Here is a 17,653-nt window from a genome sequence, read left to right as displayed (position 1 = left end):
CACTAGGAAGCCTCTGAAGTCTCATATATTTTCTTAAGACCAAAGCATGAGACACTTATATGGAACGTCCTCTGCAGATTGACAAAGATTATTTGTATTTGATGCGAGGCTTCACGTATCGCAAGATTCACGCTTGCTACAACTCACCTGAGCACGAAGTAAGGCATAGGCGACTAATACTTAAGTATTGAAATATTATATGCATCTTATCCTTCCTAAATGACCACCTATACTCATGGATCCAATAGTGTTGCTTGGTTGACACGGAGTAGCCAGGCAACTGCCTTGTTTCAATCTATCGATACAACATAGCTTGGTGTCGTATTTGCAGTTGTCTTTAGTTGTGCTTATTTTAAGCTTCATAACTCTAACTTGTCATCTTCTAGGAGAAAGGAGAGTCTATCGTGACAGTGTGAGAGGTTATATTGTGCATGTTGGGTGACACGCATTAATTCAGTGCATCACCCAAATATTCCGCCATTAAAAATTAAAATTAAAATATAAAAAAAATGTATCGAAAGAACTAGTCCAGAACGTACTTAATCAGGCTGCACGTGGTCTCTTTTCTGAAGATCTGTTCGTTCGGTTCGTGACCGGCCGGGTAACACAGCTGCGGTTGGACTTCAGAGCTTCAAATTGAAGCTATCCCACTGCCTCACGCTCACACCCAGCTGTCTTCATCCACCTCCGCATCACACATCAGCGTACCCATCGTTACTCTTCAATAACACGAGTTACTGCAAGATGAAATTGGAGCTTCCAGCTAATTGAACTGCTCCCTGCCCGTCGCTCTCTACTGCATTCAGTTTCGCCGTATTCCCTTTTTTTTTTTTTTTTTTTTTTCCTTCAGCCCGCCAGCAATTTATGGAATTGCGCCTTCCATCAACTTTTACGTGCATTCATTGCGACGCGTCTCACAGCCCACATTTCCACCTCCATCTCTCCTTCTTCGAGCTTTGACTATCTTCACTTGCTTCTCAAGAAACCTCCCCCATCTCTCACAAATTCCCTACCATAAGCCGCACAAAACCTCATAGATTGCCCGAACATGCTGTAATATGGCGTCGAGAGGTTCCTCTCAAGCACGATCTTCGCGGGCTCCCCTTCTTGATGCTACCGATCGCGTTCTGAACAGTCAGGTGCATCATACTGGACGGAAAATTCACCCACAAGTCGTGCAAGCAACTCAGTTGGGAATGAACATAACCTCCAACTCGAGTCGACAAAGCGAGCGTACGCGCACCAGCGATACAGACCCGAGGCACGCGTCTGCTTCTACGAGATCGCGGCCCACCGTTAGTAATATGGAGGATCGCGATCCGGAGAAGCGAATTTCACAGATTTCGACCTCAAGTGGCGCGTCGAGCGGGAAGCGCAAGACGCACATTGGACCTTGGCAACTCGGGAAGACTCTTGGGAAGGGTTCAGCTGGCAGGGTTCGACTTGCCCGACATCATGCTACTCGAGAACAAGTTGCCGTCAAGATCCTACCCAAGCATGGACATACCATGACTCAAGCTGGTAGTCTTGCTGCCATTGACGATTGGGACCGGCGGCAGCCCGAGTTCGCTTCGGAGAAGCGCATGCCCCTCTCTATCGAGAGAGAAGTTGCCATTCTGAAACTCATCGACCACCCCAACATCATGAAACTGTATGACATCTGGGAGAACCGATCTGAAATGTAGGCATCCCGCTATTAGTTGTGCTATTCGGATAGCGGCTGACTTGACACGATCTTAGTTACCTAGTCCTCGAATATGTTGAACGAGGCGACCTCTTCGACTATATCAATTGCAACGGCACCATTCCGGAGCCCGAAACCATTTATTATTTCCGGCAAATTCTTAGTGCCCTGGACTATTGTCACTCATTCAACATCTGTCATCGCGACCTAAAGCCTGAGAACATTCTCCTAACAACCACTGGCCAGGTCAAAATTGCCGACTTTGGTATGGCGGCAATTCAGCAGAGCCCAAGCCATAAACTTAAAACAGCTTGCGGAAGTCCTCACTATGCTGCCCCCGAGTTGGTGGACCGCAAGCAGAACGGCTACTCGGGCGCAACCGTGGATGTATGGAGCTGCGGCGTAATCCTTTATGCCTGCCTTTGTGCTTGTCTCCCTTTTGATGATGCAGACATGGGCCGACTCCTCGCCAAGGCCAGAAAGGCCATTTATCCCGAGCCCCGGCACCTCAGCCCAGGAGTCAAGAGCCTTTTGCGAAAGATCCTCAAGCCGAACCCTTCGCAACGAATCACAATCTCTCAGATCTGGGAGGATCCGCTTATCGTTTCTTACGACTACATAGACGAGCTCAACGGAAAACGACATGATGACAACTTGGATGATATTCGCAAGTACGGACGGAGCACTCGCGTGGCGCCTCAGGACATTGACATGCAGACTTTGCGCCAACTTCAGTCCATGTGGCACATGTTCACAGAGAAGCAACTGGCTTCCAAGCTTGTAGATAATGAGTATGTGTTTCGGACTGTCTTCCTGATATTGACATATCACTGATTAACCTCTAGATCGAACGATCAGAAGCTCTTCTACTGGCTGCTCTACAACTACCGGGAGAAGCGACTAGAAAACTACGCTGGCGACATAACGCATTCCCCGAGTGACTACCACCTCCTGCGTCCTGCCAATTGGACCAAGAAATTCACAACTCTCGAGTTTCCCGCCCGTTATGGTAGAATTCCGTCGCGATTCACGGTTATCTCCAATGTGGCTACGGATGACGCCGCCTTGGAAACGGCCACGGACGCCGGTACGATCCACAGCTATGATCCTTACAAATCATCGCGAATCATGGATGGTCCAGCAGCCAGCCATGCCAAAATCACTGTTCATCGCAATGGTAGCATGGTAAGAAGCTCTACACGAGCATCTAATGTTCACAGAATGAAAAGTGGCTCGGTGAGAAGCAATTCCACATATTCTAGGCGTGGAGGAAGAGGCCACCATATCGCTGCATCAGCGGGTTTGATCTCTTCGCGTCGCTCTTTAACATCTATCAATAGTGCAAATAGTACTCCCCACAAGCGGCCGATTTCTAGACCTCGGCGAGGAGTGAATTTCAACCATACTCGCGGGAAGTCATTTGGACATGGTCGCAATGGGTTTAAAAGGGGTCCTGCCAGTATTGCTGGCGATGATACGACTTTCAATCGAGACCATGCCTCACCCACTGGCCCGAAGAGACAGTACAGGGCGTCTTCTGCACGCACTGGAACGCAGTCGATGGTTCTACCAGGCTCTAAAAACCCCCATTCATACTGGAACGACGAACTGCGTCTGTTTAGTCACAGCATTGCGAAAGACTGCGACGAGGCTTTCAGCAGCTCTTTGCTATTGCCAGAGTCGTACGTCGAAGGTAGGACTACTGAAGACCCGTCTGCCATGAGTTCCAGTGTGATGAACTTTACTCATGACACGAAATCATTGTTCTCTAGCATGGCTACGCCGACTCTGGCCGGATCTACCAGTAATGAGGCGAAGCATGAGACGTTTAGATGGGACAATCGACCACTTCCCCTGGCTCCTCCTCCGACAGATTCGGTTCTCCACGAGATAATGATGGCAAAGAAGCGCACAGCTCAACGTGGAACCTTGAAAGATGAGTCACCTGGCCACGTTGATCGCATGATGGAGCATCTCGACAAGTTGACACCAGCCGGTCATTCAAAGGACAACGAGAGTCTTCGAAGCGTCTCTGCGCCGATATTTTCTCAATATAGCACGCAGTGGGGCAAAGATACGATTCCTTTGCCGTCGATCCTCGAAGGCCAGCGAGAGTCATCGATAGGTGAAACTAGCCGGCAACGCATCGTCTCTGCTCCTGTAGGTGATACACCCGTGGCGCAGTCGACTCCAAGGTTTGCTTTCGAGGGGCATGGGCTTGATTATCTAGCTCGCCAGGAGGAAACGATTCGCATGGTCATGTCACCATCGAATCAGCAGGGTCCAGTTGAAGTCCCTGCACCACTCAACATCCGCAAGAAGAAGCCGCCCCGGGCTATTTCGGCGTACCCTCAGCCGCGGCAGGAGATGAGCCTTCGACAACAGTATGCTTTCGACGAAATTAGAGAGCCGATACCGGAAGAACCGTCAACTCCTGCGCCTGATGCTCGGCCTGGCGCTGTCCGCAAAAAGTCTTCCTGGTTCAATCGCACATCAAAGGATAAGAATGATGTCTTCGGCTCGAGTGGGGGTTATAGTGCTGATCAAACTGAGAACACACCTCAGACGGACAGCACAATTTCAACAGCCCCAAAGATTTCTCCTGCTAAGAAGAGAAGCTTCAGCCTTGCCTTCTGGCGCAACTCCAAACGTCAAGATGATATGAAACTTTCTCTTGCAGGTGAGGCATATTCTCTCCATTCAGGCGATAGTGGTGTGCTTACATAAACTATAGATATCGATTTTGACGACGATACTAGTCCAGAACCAGTCCGCATGTTCAGTCACCCTGCTCGACCGCCCCACAATGGCACGTGGAAAGACAATGTTGCCAAACGCAATATCGAGCCACAGCAGAACTGGCTTGCACGCTTGTTCCGCGTCAAGCCTGCTACGCAACATCTTTGCTTCAACATATCGCGACGGCGTACGAGGCAGGAGATCGCCATCTTGTTGAAAGAATGGCGCCGCTATGGTATTCGTGACGTTCAAGTAGACAAGGATCGCAACATTGTTTTTGGGCGCGTGGGCCAAAAGAATTGTAGGTGCATTTGCTTCTCTTGCTTCTCTTCAGATAATTCGTAACTCCATAGTTAGCTGTGTATCGACAACAGAAAAGTGTTGTGTCCGATCTCAGCATAGCTGGCTCATTCACATGTCCCCGCCAGACTGTCGTCGATACCTACTAACATATTTCCCCTAGATCTCAACATGAAAGAGGTTTCCTTCGCCGCCGAGATCATGACTGTTATAGAACATGGCAAGCGTAACCCACTCACTATCGTTCGCTTCACGCAAGAGCGAGGTGCTGCGAGCAGCTTCCACAAAGTCGTCGACACAATGCACACCATTTTCAGCGTCCGAAACTTGCTCGTTGTTGATAAGCGGAAGGTCAAGATGATGATCAAAACTCTTGATTCCAGATAAGTCCCGACCCCAGCCTGATCTGATACAAGCTGGGAGCCCACGTTGCTATCCCTCGTACGCCTAAATGTATTCTTTGGAAGTGGATCATCTGCTGCACTTGTCCGGTCCATAGGTCATCATCCACATCCACATCAATCTGGTATGAGAACTTGTATCACTACGAGTTTCTGGAAAATCCCGTGTAAAACTGGATAAATGGCAATTTGGCTTGTTGGACTATTTCTCTGGAATCATGTCCATATTCTTACATGATACCTCTCGTTATTGAAACTCATGGCTTCGTTAGAACCGCAGACCTGCAGGTAGAGGAGGTTGTAATCGGTATGGGTTGGTTTTGTGGTGTTTGTGAGTCGTGACAAAAAGAGGTAATAGGTGTTGACGTTCGATGGAACGAATAGGGAAAGAACAGATTGGAAGTGGTAAAATAAGAAGGCAGATAGTAAAACATGACTGCATTGCGTAATCGCGAGTACTTCTATGGATGCTCGGTCTCTAGCAAAATTAACCATGACGAGACATTGTGGATTGGGGTTTTCAGGCAACGCAGCAATTCACAGAACCTTTATTGTGATATACTTTAACCGCTTGTGTCCGAGGGCTAGCAACAGATCATATTACATTGGAATGAAGGTCTTGGAAGTCTCCACTCATTCTCATGGCGCAGTCCATACATGGTTTTCAAAACCTACTGGGGTCATAGCTATATCCGAATGCTACATAATTCATGCTCACCAATGTTCGCTGGAGACAAAAGCTCTAGAGAAAAAAGCAAGTACCAAGATATGCTTGAAATAAATCATTTTCTCTCCCCTTCCTAATTTCTATAATGAGTTTGTCATTCTGTCATCATTCCCAAATAAGAGAATTCTCAAGTATTCTTCGACTCAATTAGCATTGTGCCAAATTGAAACAGAAGATGACGTTTACACCTCACTTCTGACCTCCAGCTCAGGCAACTGCGTGAGAATCTACATCCTCAGAACCATCATGGCCATGCTCCCTTCGTTCTCCTAAGCCCTCTGTTATGCATCGGCAAATTTGAATAGAGATCCCTGCGGCCCCTAGAGATCTGCACCATCTACAGAACTGACATCTCCCCTAACTCATGGTTGCCCTCCCCTGCAGCCACTACTACTACTCGGCCTGCATCAACCAGTGGTCCTGCGTCTGTCTCTTTACGCACAACATGACGCCGGCATGCCCAATGTGTCAGACGCAGCTGCAGTACAGGTACTGTGGGCATTACTCCATTTTCCTCTACTCAGGCAAGCTCTAATAGAAATTCTTCGACGGGGTTTGTCAGCATTTTTAGTGTATAGCGGGACTTGGACTAGCCTATGAAGAGGGCTTGTAACACGAGACAAAGGGACATGTTGCTGGTGCCACGACATAGGACGGACTGGACAGGAGAATGATAGACAGGAACCGGGGCATGCTTGATGGGGATCCACAAGGGATGGGGTCTACTTGTAGGAGATAGGAAGGATTGAGAGAAAGTTACAAATAGGTGTTGTCGCGAACTCGATTCAAATCATTCGGGCAGATGCAGAGATTATATTGAGGGCTATTATAAGGTCGAGGACGCAGACTAGCCACCGTTGGTCAGTCAAAATAGGACAACTCGCCAGTCTTACGAGTATTTTAATCCTTATCAGGAACTACAGACACTGACAAACTCGAGGCAAGAACTCTATGTGATGGTGTATTACGCGCTCCAATGAAAGTGATTGTGATTGAAGCGTCTGCGTAGATTGCTTGAATTGGGACATGATTCACCATAAGGTTGTTCGCAAAGCCTATGAAGCTGTTGTAATCCTTGTGGTTCAACTTGCGCAATTTGTTTGGGGGTGCCACTCAACTAACCCTCGCAATATGGCTCGCGATGCTTTCTCCGTTGCCAGCTACGGTCCCCTCATATATGACTACCCATTTACAAGCAACGACAGATCAAATTTGTTATGAAGAGCTCCTCGACACACGCAGCCAGTCTATTAAATAATATACCGGTTAGTAGAGACATCACCACTCTTACATTTTCCGCTCCCTGTGTTACCTGTATCTCCCCGGATAATCGATATTAAACAGCTCATTTAACAGCATCATGCCTACTACAGGGCATGAAAACAGTCGACATGGTGGTGGTCAGGCACAGCCGACTCCAACCCCTTTATCTCAGGCCGAAGATGGCGATGCTCTTTTGAGGTCTGGTACTCTGAGACAGCGCGCGCATGCTTTCGCAGCCCTGCGCCGTAACCCCAACGCCTCGCAGGAAGGACACAGCGCGCATCAGCTCACAGCTACGAGCCCTCAGCTGCCAATTCAGAAACCACCAACAAGACAGCCGGAGCCACCTGCGCCAGCCGCAGCAGAAGACGAACAGGCCGCCTGTCCAGTCTGCACTGAAGATACCCCAACCGAGGATTTCGTCCAGCTGCCATGCAGGCACTCCTTCCACAAAGCTTGTATTAAGACATGGGTTGCCAGCTTTCTCGGAACACGCGCAGATATAACTAGGGCACCGACGTGTCCCATGTGTCGCGGGTACGTCGTATACGCCTGTGGACATGTACCTGCCATAGACGATCTGCTGCCCGGCAGCAAGATGATCACATTCGCACAGCCATGCAAGTTATGTTGGGACCTATCCACGGTCAGATTGTCAAGGCGAGAGCTGAAGACAAAACTGAAGGCGGCATATCGCGTACAGGGATGGCCTCTGGACCAGGGTCAAGCCGGTGACCATTCTGCCGATCCCGAATCTCTTCCTAACTGGGATGCCAGATCGATGCAGGAGCCTACCCAGGAGGAAATAGCGCGAGAGGTCGCTGAGCTGGGCTTACCTATGCTTCAGCGCGCTCGTGCACGTGATGATATCGAAGGGCACCAGGCAGAGACAAGACGTCACGGCACGACAGTAAGTCAATTAGAACGAAGAACAGCGATGGCGGAATTGATTCAGGCAGTGGATCAGGAGTCGATTACCAGACTTCAGGAGCTGAACGCCAGAAATCGGGCGCATGCCCGAATCCTGGAGGAGACACAAATTCGAGAGAGGGAGAGACTGCGGGAGGTGATGAGACTTCTGAATGAGACCGCTCGTCAAGAGATGGCAAGACGTGCAGATAACACAAGGCGAGAATGGATCAGGCGGGCACGACAAGAACGCCCAGAGGATTTTCAAAGGCCATACCATAATGTGAATAATTCGTTGAGCAATACAGGAGCTGAGTTCTTGTCGAACTTCAGGGATGTTCTCAGGAGTGTGTTTGCCCACACAATAGCCCCGTCAGATGAGTCATTGGACTCGGAGGACTCAGAGAACTGAGGACTCATGGTGTTGAGCATCGTATCAGGAATTTATGTGGGCTTATATGCTCATAAGAATCTACCTGATACGCTTAGGATTATGTTTCCATTTCTGTAATAATTGTCAATATCACCGGCACGATTTGTCGCGGGATAAACGGGACACAGCGAAGACTTGAAACGGTTGGGGTTATCTTGGAAGCAAGATTCTGAACGCAGAAAGGAGACGAATTACCATTCAGTTTAACCGGATAGCTTAAAAGCTGAATCATCCTTTTCGGTATATCTCCTCCATGCTTCTGGTGTGCAATGTTCCTTGTGGCAAGAAATACGATGTTCATTCTGGCAGACTATCTTTGTGGTAGGTGATGTTCCAGGATGTGGTATTCTTCTCATTGTCTTCTTTTTGAAAAACAATTAGGCAAAGCGGATTCTTTCTTGGAACCACGGTTAGATAGAAGCTTGATCGCACCGTAGTTGCCGATCAGAGCTGCAGGTTGAGCCCTTGAACCATAATCTAATGCAATGGCTGTGCTAATTATGTGTAATATGTCCTTGTCAGTTACTGTTTGGTTCCAACGACACCCCACAGAACCCGCTTAGCTGCTGAGGGCACCTGAGAAATTTACCTGATGCTTACCACATGACCCAACACCTTTTAATTAAATTGCAAAGATCATTGGGAAACCTGACATTTTTGGGCATCTTTTTCCTAGCATACTATATTTAGTAGCCTATTCTCAGATCAAGTTCCTCTCAGGTAGAAGAGAAAACAGGATGCCAAACCATGCCGTCTACGGCGGAACAGCACTCACTTTGATCTAGGTCGAGGTTATCTCATAAGAGTTTTATTTCAAATATGTGGAAATAAGTCACTGTCAATGGAATCCGAATTGATGTTTATGTATAGGCAAGCTAACACATAAGCAATCACTCAGGGTTTGCGTGAACACCTGCACTAAACCGAGTTGTGACTCAAGGGCTCAAAGGCTCAAAGGCTCAAAACATACTTATCGTTGTTTTCTGATCATTTGTTGATGGAAATTTTTTTGGGGATATTTCTTGGTAATGTTTGTTTCTAAGATAGTATTGATACGGGAGACGAATTTTGCGAATGTGAAAATGGAAGTTATTCCCATTCCGTGTGTATTGTTTCCAAGGTCTACTTGCAGTAATAGCATCAATTAACTGAGATGGATTCCAAATAACCATTGCTCATATGTGAGACTGGTGTTGGTCCAGGAAAGGAGGAGCTTCCGAGAAAGTAAACATATCGGGAATAATTAGTGGCGCAAAAGCCTGGAGATAAATGAAGAAGTAAGATCAGAGCATGGACGTCGCGGCATTGTCCGCTAAAACCGTTTGCGCAATAGCCTGTTTGTTTCGCGTATCAGAGGGCTGCGGGAGCCGCTTATTGTGGGTTGGGTGGTGCTAGGTGACAGAATTGACGAAGGATAATTTAGTATTGTATTATATAATCGTAAGATAATTAAATACAGGGAATCTGAGCACTAAAAAAGCAGATCAGAACCATCTGAGGGTAATAATGCATTCCAAGATCCTCTACCTGGGATACAAGGCAACTCTGTGCAGGCAATCGAAATGTGTACACTAAGTGTTTGTTCCGTCAAATCCAGCGGTTTCTCAATCTGTCTCCCTGACCTCCATCGATGTGACTTTTGGGCAACTCTCCATTTTGAATGATTTGATTGGGCGACGAAGAAGTGCTTATACTTCCCATTGGCACTGCTGTGTAGGGATGAACGGCATGGACAACAGCCATGACGCGCTGTTGTGACGGGCCGGGCGACTTTTGTTTAACAACAATATCTTGGCACTGTCGCAAGTCCTCTACACACAGTCGATGGTTGATCACCAGTTTCAAGATGACTCCCTGTCACCTTTGCCGGTTTCCGACACAACATCTTGCGTGGTATATGAGAGCTTTTGATTCTTGAGCCGAATCGTGGCCAATTTTTGTTCACCTATCGCTCCTTCAATCGTTTTTGTGCTGGCCACTCCCTATTCATCTTTATAAAATAGAAAATGCGGTCAGGAACTCTTGTTTGTGCAGCAGGGCTGCTTGCGGTCGGTGTGTCGGCACACGGCAACATCACATCTCCTCCGGCACGACTTCCAGGTCCAGCGATGCAGGCCGCCTGTGGTGCACAGGCAGTAGCAAACGTAGAAGCTGATGCTACGATTCCGCTGGAAGATGTTTTCGGGACAACTTCAACATGTGCGTATAGTGGATTGCGGCCTCCATTCCTGACGAAAAAGGGAGCTAACAACGCCAAGGCCAGCTTGATTTATGCCGCGGCGCCAAGTTTGAAGACAACGTCGACCTTGTCCAAAGCTTCACTGCCGGTCAAATCATCAGGATGCAGGCGATTCTACCCATCCCCCACGAAGGACCAATGAATGTCTCAGTTGTCGATACAGCCACAAATGCTGTGATCGGTGATCCATTGATCGAGTTTGCGAGCTACGCGGATGAGAGCCTGGCAGAATTACCAGCGAATAACACGGACTTTTCAGTCACAATTCCACAACTGGAAGCAGGGCAGTGCGCGCAAGCTGGTGATTGCGTTCTGCAATGGTTTTGGTTTGGTACTGCAGCTCAACAGACGTATGAGAGTTGCGTGGATTTTGTCTTAGTGTAAGAATGCTCGTAGCTGCAGCGTATGTTATAGCCAAACTATAGATATCCAGCTTGACGAAGTCGCATAAATCCCAATACCTATCATGTGGCTGTAAGTGCTCCATTCATACCACCTTCAACACTTGCTTCCCACTAATAAAAAATGGAAGGGTTTTTTTTCCTTCAACTTATATGCTCTTAAGGTTGTTCCATATACAATATCAGTGAAAGCCCACTGGCGACCAGCTCTAGCTCCCGTTGAGTATTATGTATGACCTGTTGTACAGTATGGGACCGTTTAATGTAGCGATAATGATAACCTGGCTGAATCGATGTGTAAATCTGCTTTGGAACTTGATGAACGCGACGACGTTCGAAGGCAGTTTGAAGACGAATCAGCATGGCTCAAATAGGATTGTCTAAGATAGTAGCGAATTGAATATACAGGCTTGAGGGTGGCAGATACGCAGGTTACCGTTATCAGTTTGTGCTGTTACTGGTCAACAGGCTGTAGAAGTTAATGGTGGTTTGTCCTCGAATCGAAAAGTGAAGAACTGACCATAGGGGAAGTTTGCAACCATCTGAAAGATACAGTTATCGATATACTCGCTGGTATATTAGACTGGGATCATATAATGTGCATGTAAGTATTATTGCTTTACTTAAGGGAAGACTTGCGTACCCTTCTAGTCTTGTAGTCGTATCGTTTTGACCTCAATATTATAGCGAGCTGTTCAATGGCGGGTTCGGGTCCTAATCGCTATTCACAATATCTCACATGTGTCGGAACTCAGAGGCAACTAACCTAGTTACATAGAGCGCAGCACCCGCCAGGCCTACTATAAATGGAGAGAGCAGGCACAGTGAACTATTTGAGAGATGACTGCAATGTCGATGGCTCTTAGATGATTAACTTGTAGGTTAGTTTGTAAACGACTTATTAGTATCAATGCTTAGGTGAAGTACTATGCCTAGCAATGTCAATGGACAGTCAGCGAAGCTTCAATTTTGCTATGAGAATAGATGGTGTGGTGTAAACAACGATCAAATGGCAGCCCCATGTGTGAGGCAGTGTGACCAGGCGTTCGGTAGGGTATCAGTCATTCAAGGGATCACCCATCGTTCCACTCGGCTAATACTCGCATCTGACCTGCTTAATTATTTCCGTCGGCAAGTGAATGCTTGACGAATCTCCGGAGACGGAACGCTTGGCCATGGCGGTGCCATGAAAGCCACGAAGTGATTGCATTGCATGAGAGAAACAATAATCCACAGGATCACCAGGGTGGCCTTACAGTGTGACAGTTCTCGCTGCTGCAGGCTGTTATAGCCACTGTGACTAACAGAATGAAATGACATGCGCCATGAGCGCTTTTAGACGCATAGCATGCATTAGACCCAAGGCATGTGGTGCGGGACGTCAGGGCCCCTTCATCCAAGATCTGGTTCAACAAATAGATGTTGCTTAGGACCTCAAGCTTGATAGTCCACACATGATCTACATGAAACCACGCACTCTGCATAGATCGGGTCCTGTCATGGAATGTTATGGTCTTCTAGCACATGGCCTTTTGTTTGCGATTGACATGGCAATTACAGCAGAAACGGCACAAAAGATGGTCAGAATTTAAGCCTGTATGAGGCTCCAGTGGAACGATATGCAACGTAACCATGCACAAGTTCAAATGGTACACAATATCCGTGCGGCTGGAGATGCAATGTTTCTTATGCCAGTCCTATGCGGCTGTCTTGGATCCCACATCACTCCACCGAGTCTTCTATGGAGCTCAAGCATGGTGAGAATTGCCCTTTTAGGCAAGCCGCCCTGCAAAACTTTTCTTGCCTAGCCAATCACGACTTAGAGTAGATGACAAGCCTGTCGGGAGCTATGGCCTTCGGAAGCTTCCCCAGAGCTACTCCAAAAAGCCTTTGAATGCAAACAAGCGCTGCACGATGAAAGGTTTGCGCTCGCACTCTATACGGTGTCCCAAAATCGGCAGAACTGGTCCATGATAGACTCCAGCCCTAACACAGCCCATGAGACTAATTTTGAAGGATAAGAGGCACCAGGTTGGTTTTTGGAAGTCTCTTGCTGTTTTCCAGCTAGGAATCGGCACAAAAGGAACGCTTTTGCGGTTTATTAGAATCCGTAGTCGACCTCACGAGATTCGGACACTGCGTCAATTTCGGGAATATCGCCTGCAAGGTGCCGATGTGTCATTGATGCCTCTGGTGGGAGGGAGGCCTCACAGATATTCCTGTAAGCGATTCACGTATGCAGAGACCACCAAAGCATCAGTTTTCCGCCTAACAAACCTCGAAGCAAGATTTTAAACCCCTCAGCGCTAACAACAGTCTTGTTTTCATACAGTAATATAACGGAGCTTCCCTAGCCCATACCACATGCGCGATTTCTTGGCACGCAGGTGGGATAGCCGCACATTGCAGGCTCAAACGTCTACCCAACATGCGCATGGCACTGCCTCATTCCAGCTACAGAATCCCGCGCCGCTGGTGCTCACCGCAAGAGGTGATGTAAGCCCAGGGCTAAACAAACTGGGTAGGCACAACATGGCGTAAATTATACTGGTCTGGCACTGTGCTCTGAGCTCAGTAGCCCATACAGCAAACAGTATGGCATCTCGTTTCCAAGCTTGGTTCCCAGGGGCTCGTCGGGAACCGTCACCGGCAGGGTGGTTTGCACGTGGTCCTTTGCATATAGTATATAAATAATTGGCATGCTGTTCTGCAAGACGCGTCTTCCCGCTGTAGCATTCCTGGGATTTTCCTCTGTTCTTGTTTACTCTTCGTTGCGTCCTGTAAGCACCAAAGTAACTCTGTGAGACATTGTTTCAAGTTCAGAACTTTTAGAGTGAAGTTCGGTTCGTACAGAGACAATATGTCGATGTCAATAGATGAGCCGGACCTCAAGCACAGCGTTGCAGAACGCATCCGCTGGGAGGATGAAGAAGCTGCGAGACCTCGTGGCCTGCGGCGTACTCACTCTCGAGGCTCCATGTCCATTCACAGCGTACGATCGCGTCGTGAAGTAGATCCTTCCATCGCATTGCCCATCCAGTATCGAACTGTGTAAGTTGTGATCACTTATCTTCAAGCATGCAGCATCACTTACACACCTCGATCCGAATAGTTCTTTCGGTATTGAAGAATCCAAAGCAAAAGATGCCGTCGAGCTCGAGAAGGCCAAAGATGTAGCAACAAAAGGTTAGCAATCCTGGCTTGAATCCCTGATGGCTTTTCTCTAACACTGTTGTTGCAGAACTGTCTTCCCTCGAATGGCACACCATCACGACCGACGAAGCTATCCGCCGCTTGGGCTCATCCGTTGCTGAGGGCTTGTCTCCCGACCAAGTAGAACGAAAATTCAAGGAATTCGGCCGCAATGCTCCTACACCACCCAAGTCTAATGCTCTTGCAACTTATCTTGGTTACATGTTCAAGGGCTTCGGTCCTGTCCTCCTCGTTGGTGCTATCCTGGTCTTTGTTTCATGGAAGCCCCTTGGTGAGCCGAACCCGGCCATCGCCAACTTGGTAAGAGTACTTGCAAGATTCTGCATCACTCCTTCTTTCTGACATATCACCTAGGCTCTTGCTATCGTCCTTCTTGCTGTCTTCTTCATCCAAGCTGGCTTCAACATGTGGCAGGACTTCAGTTCATCCCGAGTCATGAAGAGTATCAAGAACATGCTTCCTGAGGACTGCCTAGTCATTCGTGATGGAAAACAACAACTGCTATCAGCAGTCGACCTTGTCCCCGGAGATGTCACCATATTGAAGGCTGGCAACAAGCTGCCTGCTGATGTACGGTTCCTTCAGGTCTCCGGTGACGCCAGATTTGATCGTTCGATTCTGACTGGTGAATCCGTGCCGCTCGCAGCAACCGTCGACTCAACTGATGACAACTACCTGGAGACTAAAAACATTGGTCTTCAGGGTACACACTGTACCTCGGGGTCTTGTACTGGTATAGTTGTTGGCACTGGTGATCGCACCGTCTTTGGTAGAATCGCAAACCTCACCAATGAGCCGAAGACCAAGATGACAACGTTGGAGCGCGAAGTGTTATACTTTGTCGTCATTATCTGCTCCATCATGTTCACCATGATTGCGATTGTGCTAATTGTCTGGGGTTCTTGGTTGCGAGCGGAACACCCTGGTTGGATCAGTGTTCCTGCACTTATAGTCAGCTGTGTTAGTGTTGCCATTGCCTTCATTCCCGAGGGTCTCCCCATCGCGGTGACGGCCGGTCTCACCATTACTGCCAACATCATGCAAAAGAACAAAGTTCTTTGCAAGTCGCTGAAAACGGTTGAGACCCTCGGTTCGGTCTCAGTCATCTGCTCGGATAAAACTGGCACACTTACACAGGTAATTGATCATCCAAATCACGAATGCATAGCACCGGCTGACCTGATATAGAACCTCATGACTGTTACAGAGTGCACCATCGGAACCCACACCATCACTGCGGAAGATGCTGAGCTCGAGCTTGGCCCCAAAGCTGCCAAAACTGGGACTGATCCCGCACCAACTGGCATCAGTCAGATACGCGCACTATCTGCACTCTGCAATGCTGCCGAGTTTGATGCTGCCACGAACAACCTTCCCGTCGAGCAGAGACGAATCTATGGTGATGCGACCGACCAAGCAATCTTGAGATTCTCCGAGAAACTCGGCTCCGTTAGTCACATGCGCCAATCCTGGCAAAAGACCTACGAGCTTGCCTTCAACTCCAAGAACAAGTTCATGATCCGAACCTTCTTCCTTTTCAAGGATGACTGTCTCGCTGAGACACTGCCGCAAGCTGAAGCCAGTGCCTTTAAACAGGGCGACACGTAAGTATTCGCTTTACTAACTCAATGACACACACAGCTGACACACGCAACAGTCTGTTAACCATCAAAGGTGCCCCTGATGTTATCATCGGCCGATGCTCTTCCTACATTAACAGTGCCGGAGATGTCTGCCCGTTCGATGCCGATATGCGAGCCACGATCGAAGGAGTCAAGAATATGTACAGCGCGCAAGGAAAGCGATGCATTCTGCTCGCCCGCAAAACCATCAGGCGTGAGGACGTCAGAAACCAAACTGGCAGCACTCAGTTTGAGGATGAAATGGTTGAGCAGGCCAAAACTGGGCTTACACTGGTTGGTCTTGTTGCCATCGTTGATCCTCTTCGTCCTGAGATCAAGTCTGTTGTCTCAACTCTGCGCGGTGCCGGTATTCGCTTCTTCATGGTCAGTCGCTTCCGAGATTACTCATGGCCATTCCATATTAACCAATTTAGGTCACTGGCGATTTCGCTCTCACAGCTTTGGCAATCGCTCAAGAGGCTGGTATCGTCACGCTTCCTACACCTGCAGTCCACGGCTTAGACGCTCTACCACGTGAGGAATCGACAGACAGCGATAGCGAGAAGGTAATGCTTCCTCGGCAGTCCATCGTGCTAAGCGGGCCAGATCTAATGGGCATGAGCGCACATCAATGGAAGGTACTTACTCAGTACGAAGAGGTCGTCTTCGCACGCACAACACCCGAACAGAAACTGCGTATCGTGAAGGAGTTCCAGGCCAGCGGTGTTGTTGCCATGACTGGTGATGGCGTTAATGATGCACCCTCTCTCAAAGCCGCCGATATTGGCATAGCCATGGGTAGCGGTTCAGATATCGCTATCGAGGCTGCCGATATGGTTCTCCTCGACTCCTTCGCTTCCATTGTTGAGGCCGTCCAGTACGGTCGTGTCGTGTTCGACAACCTTAAAAAGGTTATTTGCTACCTGCTCCCGGCTGGTTCTTTTGCCGAGTTCTGGCCTGTCATGACCAACGTCCTGTTTGGTTTACCTCAGATCTTGTCTTCTTTCCTCATGATCATCATCTGGTAAGCTTCGTTTATTCATTAGTTGGTGTGCATGCAACTAACATGGCACAGTTGCTTCACTGATTGTGCTGCCGCGACTGCTCTCTCATACGAAAAGCCCGAAGCCGATGTCCTCCTCCGCAAACCTCGTGATGTCAAGAAAGATCGCCTCGTCAACTGGCAACTCATCGTATACGCATACGGTGTGCTCGGAATGCTGGAGACTCTCTCATCCTTCGCCGTGTCATACTGGTATCTGGCGCGCAACAACATCCCCTTCGGCACGCTCTGGTTCGGCTTCGGCACCATCCCCGACGGCGTCACCTCGGACGAGTACGCGCAGAGGCTCAACGAGGCGTCGTCCATCTACTTCATCAACCTGGTCGTGATGCAGTGGTTCAACCTGATGGCCGTGCGCACCCGCCGCTGGAGCATCTTCCAGCAGCCGCCTGCGTTCAACAAGCTGACGCAGAACCTCTGGCTCTTCCCCGCCATCGTCTTTGCGCTGCTCATGGCCATCTTCTGGCTCTACGTCCCCGTCTTCCAGGCGGTGCTCGGCACCACCGAGGTCCCTGTCGAGCACTACTTCCTTCCGTTCGCTTTTGGTACTTTCATTTTGTTGGTGGATGAGGGCAGGAAGTTCTTGGTCAGGAAATACCCCCATGGAGCTGTTGCGAAATTCGCTTGGTAGTTGTACAGTATTATTAGTTAGACTAGAC

At 48.6% G+C, this 17,653-nt stretch overlaps 4 protein-coding genes across 4 annotated transcripts; all 4 read left to right on the top strand.

Moving 5' to 3' along the window:
* Positions 1–1,304: 1,304 nt before the first annotated feature.
* Positions 1,305–5,125, top strand: BKA67DRAFT_684429 (uncharacterized protein; the record flags this gene model as incomplete). The annotated part of the gene is made up of 6 exons (XM_046108991.1): positions 1,305–1,681; positions 1,741–2,475; positions 2,530–3,366; positions 3,415–4,364; positions 4,419–4,724; positions 4,887–5,125. 6 exons carry the CDS (start codon positions 1,305–1,307, stop codon positions 5,108–5,110), a joined length of 3,429 nt encoding a protein of 1,142 aa, XP_045953483.1. The 3' UTR covers positions 5,111–5,125.
* A 2,311-nt stretch (positions 5,126–7,436) lies between these two features.
* Positions 7,437–8,597, top strand: BKA67DRAFT_581137 (uncharacterized protein). Its single transcript, XM_046103902.1, has one exon. The coding sequence runs from the start codon at positions 7,641–7,643 to the stop codon at positions 8,433–8,435; it is 795 nt and encodes a 264-aa protein (XP_045953482.1). The 5' UTR covers positions 7,437–7,640; the 3' UTR covers positions 8,436–8,597.
* Positions 8,598–10,714: 2,117 nt separating this feature from the next.
* Positions 10,715–11,548, top strand: BKA67DRAFT_581133 (uncharacterized protein; the record flags this gene model as incomplete). The annotated part of the gene is made up of 2 exons (XM_046103901.1): positions 10,715–11,169; positions 11,228–11,548. A coding segment is annotated over exon 1 (277 nt), but the record flags the coding sequence as incomplete, so codon positions are not given.
* A 2,017-nt stretch (positions 11,549–13,565) lies between these two features.
* BKA67DRAFT_684415 (Na,H/K antiporter P-type ATPase) lies at positions 13,566–17,625 on the top strand (the record flags this gene model as incomplete). Its single annotated transcript, XM_046108990.1, has 8 exons — positions 13,566–14,147; positions 14,209–14,282; positions 14,338–14,609; positions 14,664–15,446; positions 15,498–15,913; positions 15,967–16,315; positions 16,366–16,955; positions 17,007–17,625. The coding sequence occupies exons 1-8, from the start codon at positions 13,957–13,959 to the stop codon at positions 17,623–17,625; spliced, it is 3,294 nt and encodes a 1,097-aa protein (XP_045953480.1). The 5' UTR covers positions 13,566–13,956.
* Between the last annotated feature and the right edge of the window lie 28 nt (positions 17,626–17,653).

The sequence above is a fragment of the Truncatella angustata genome, assembly GCF_020726525.1.
Source record: "Truncatella angustata strain MPI-SDFR-AT-0073 chromosome Unknown BKA67scaffold_9, whole genome shotgun sequence".
NCBI classification, from domain to species: Eukaryota; Fungi; Ascomycota; class Sordariomycetes; order Amphisphaeriales; family Sporocadaceae; genus Truncatella; species Truncatella angustata.
This window is presented reverse-complemented; position numbering and strand designations above follow the sequence as displayed.

Excerpts from the sequence above, each read along its gene's own strand:
- BKA67DRAFT_581137 (XM_046103902.1), top strand. The coding sequence starts at position 7,641 with ATGTGTCGCGGGTACGTCGTATACGCCTGTGGACATGTACCTGCCATA.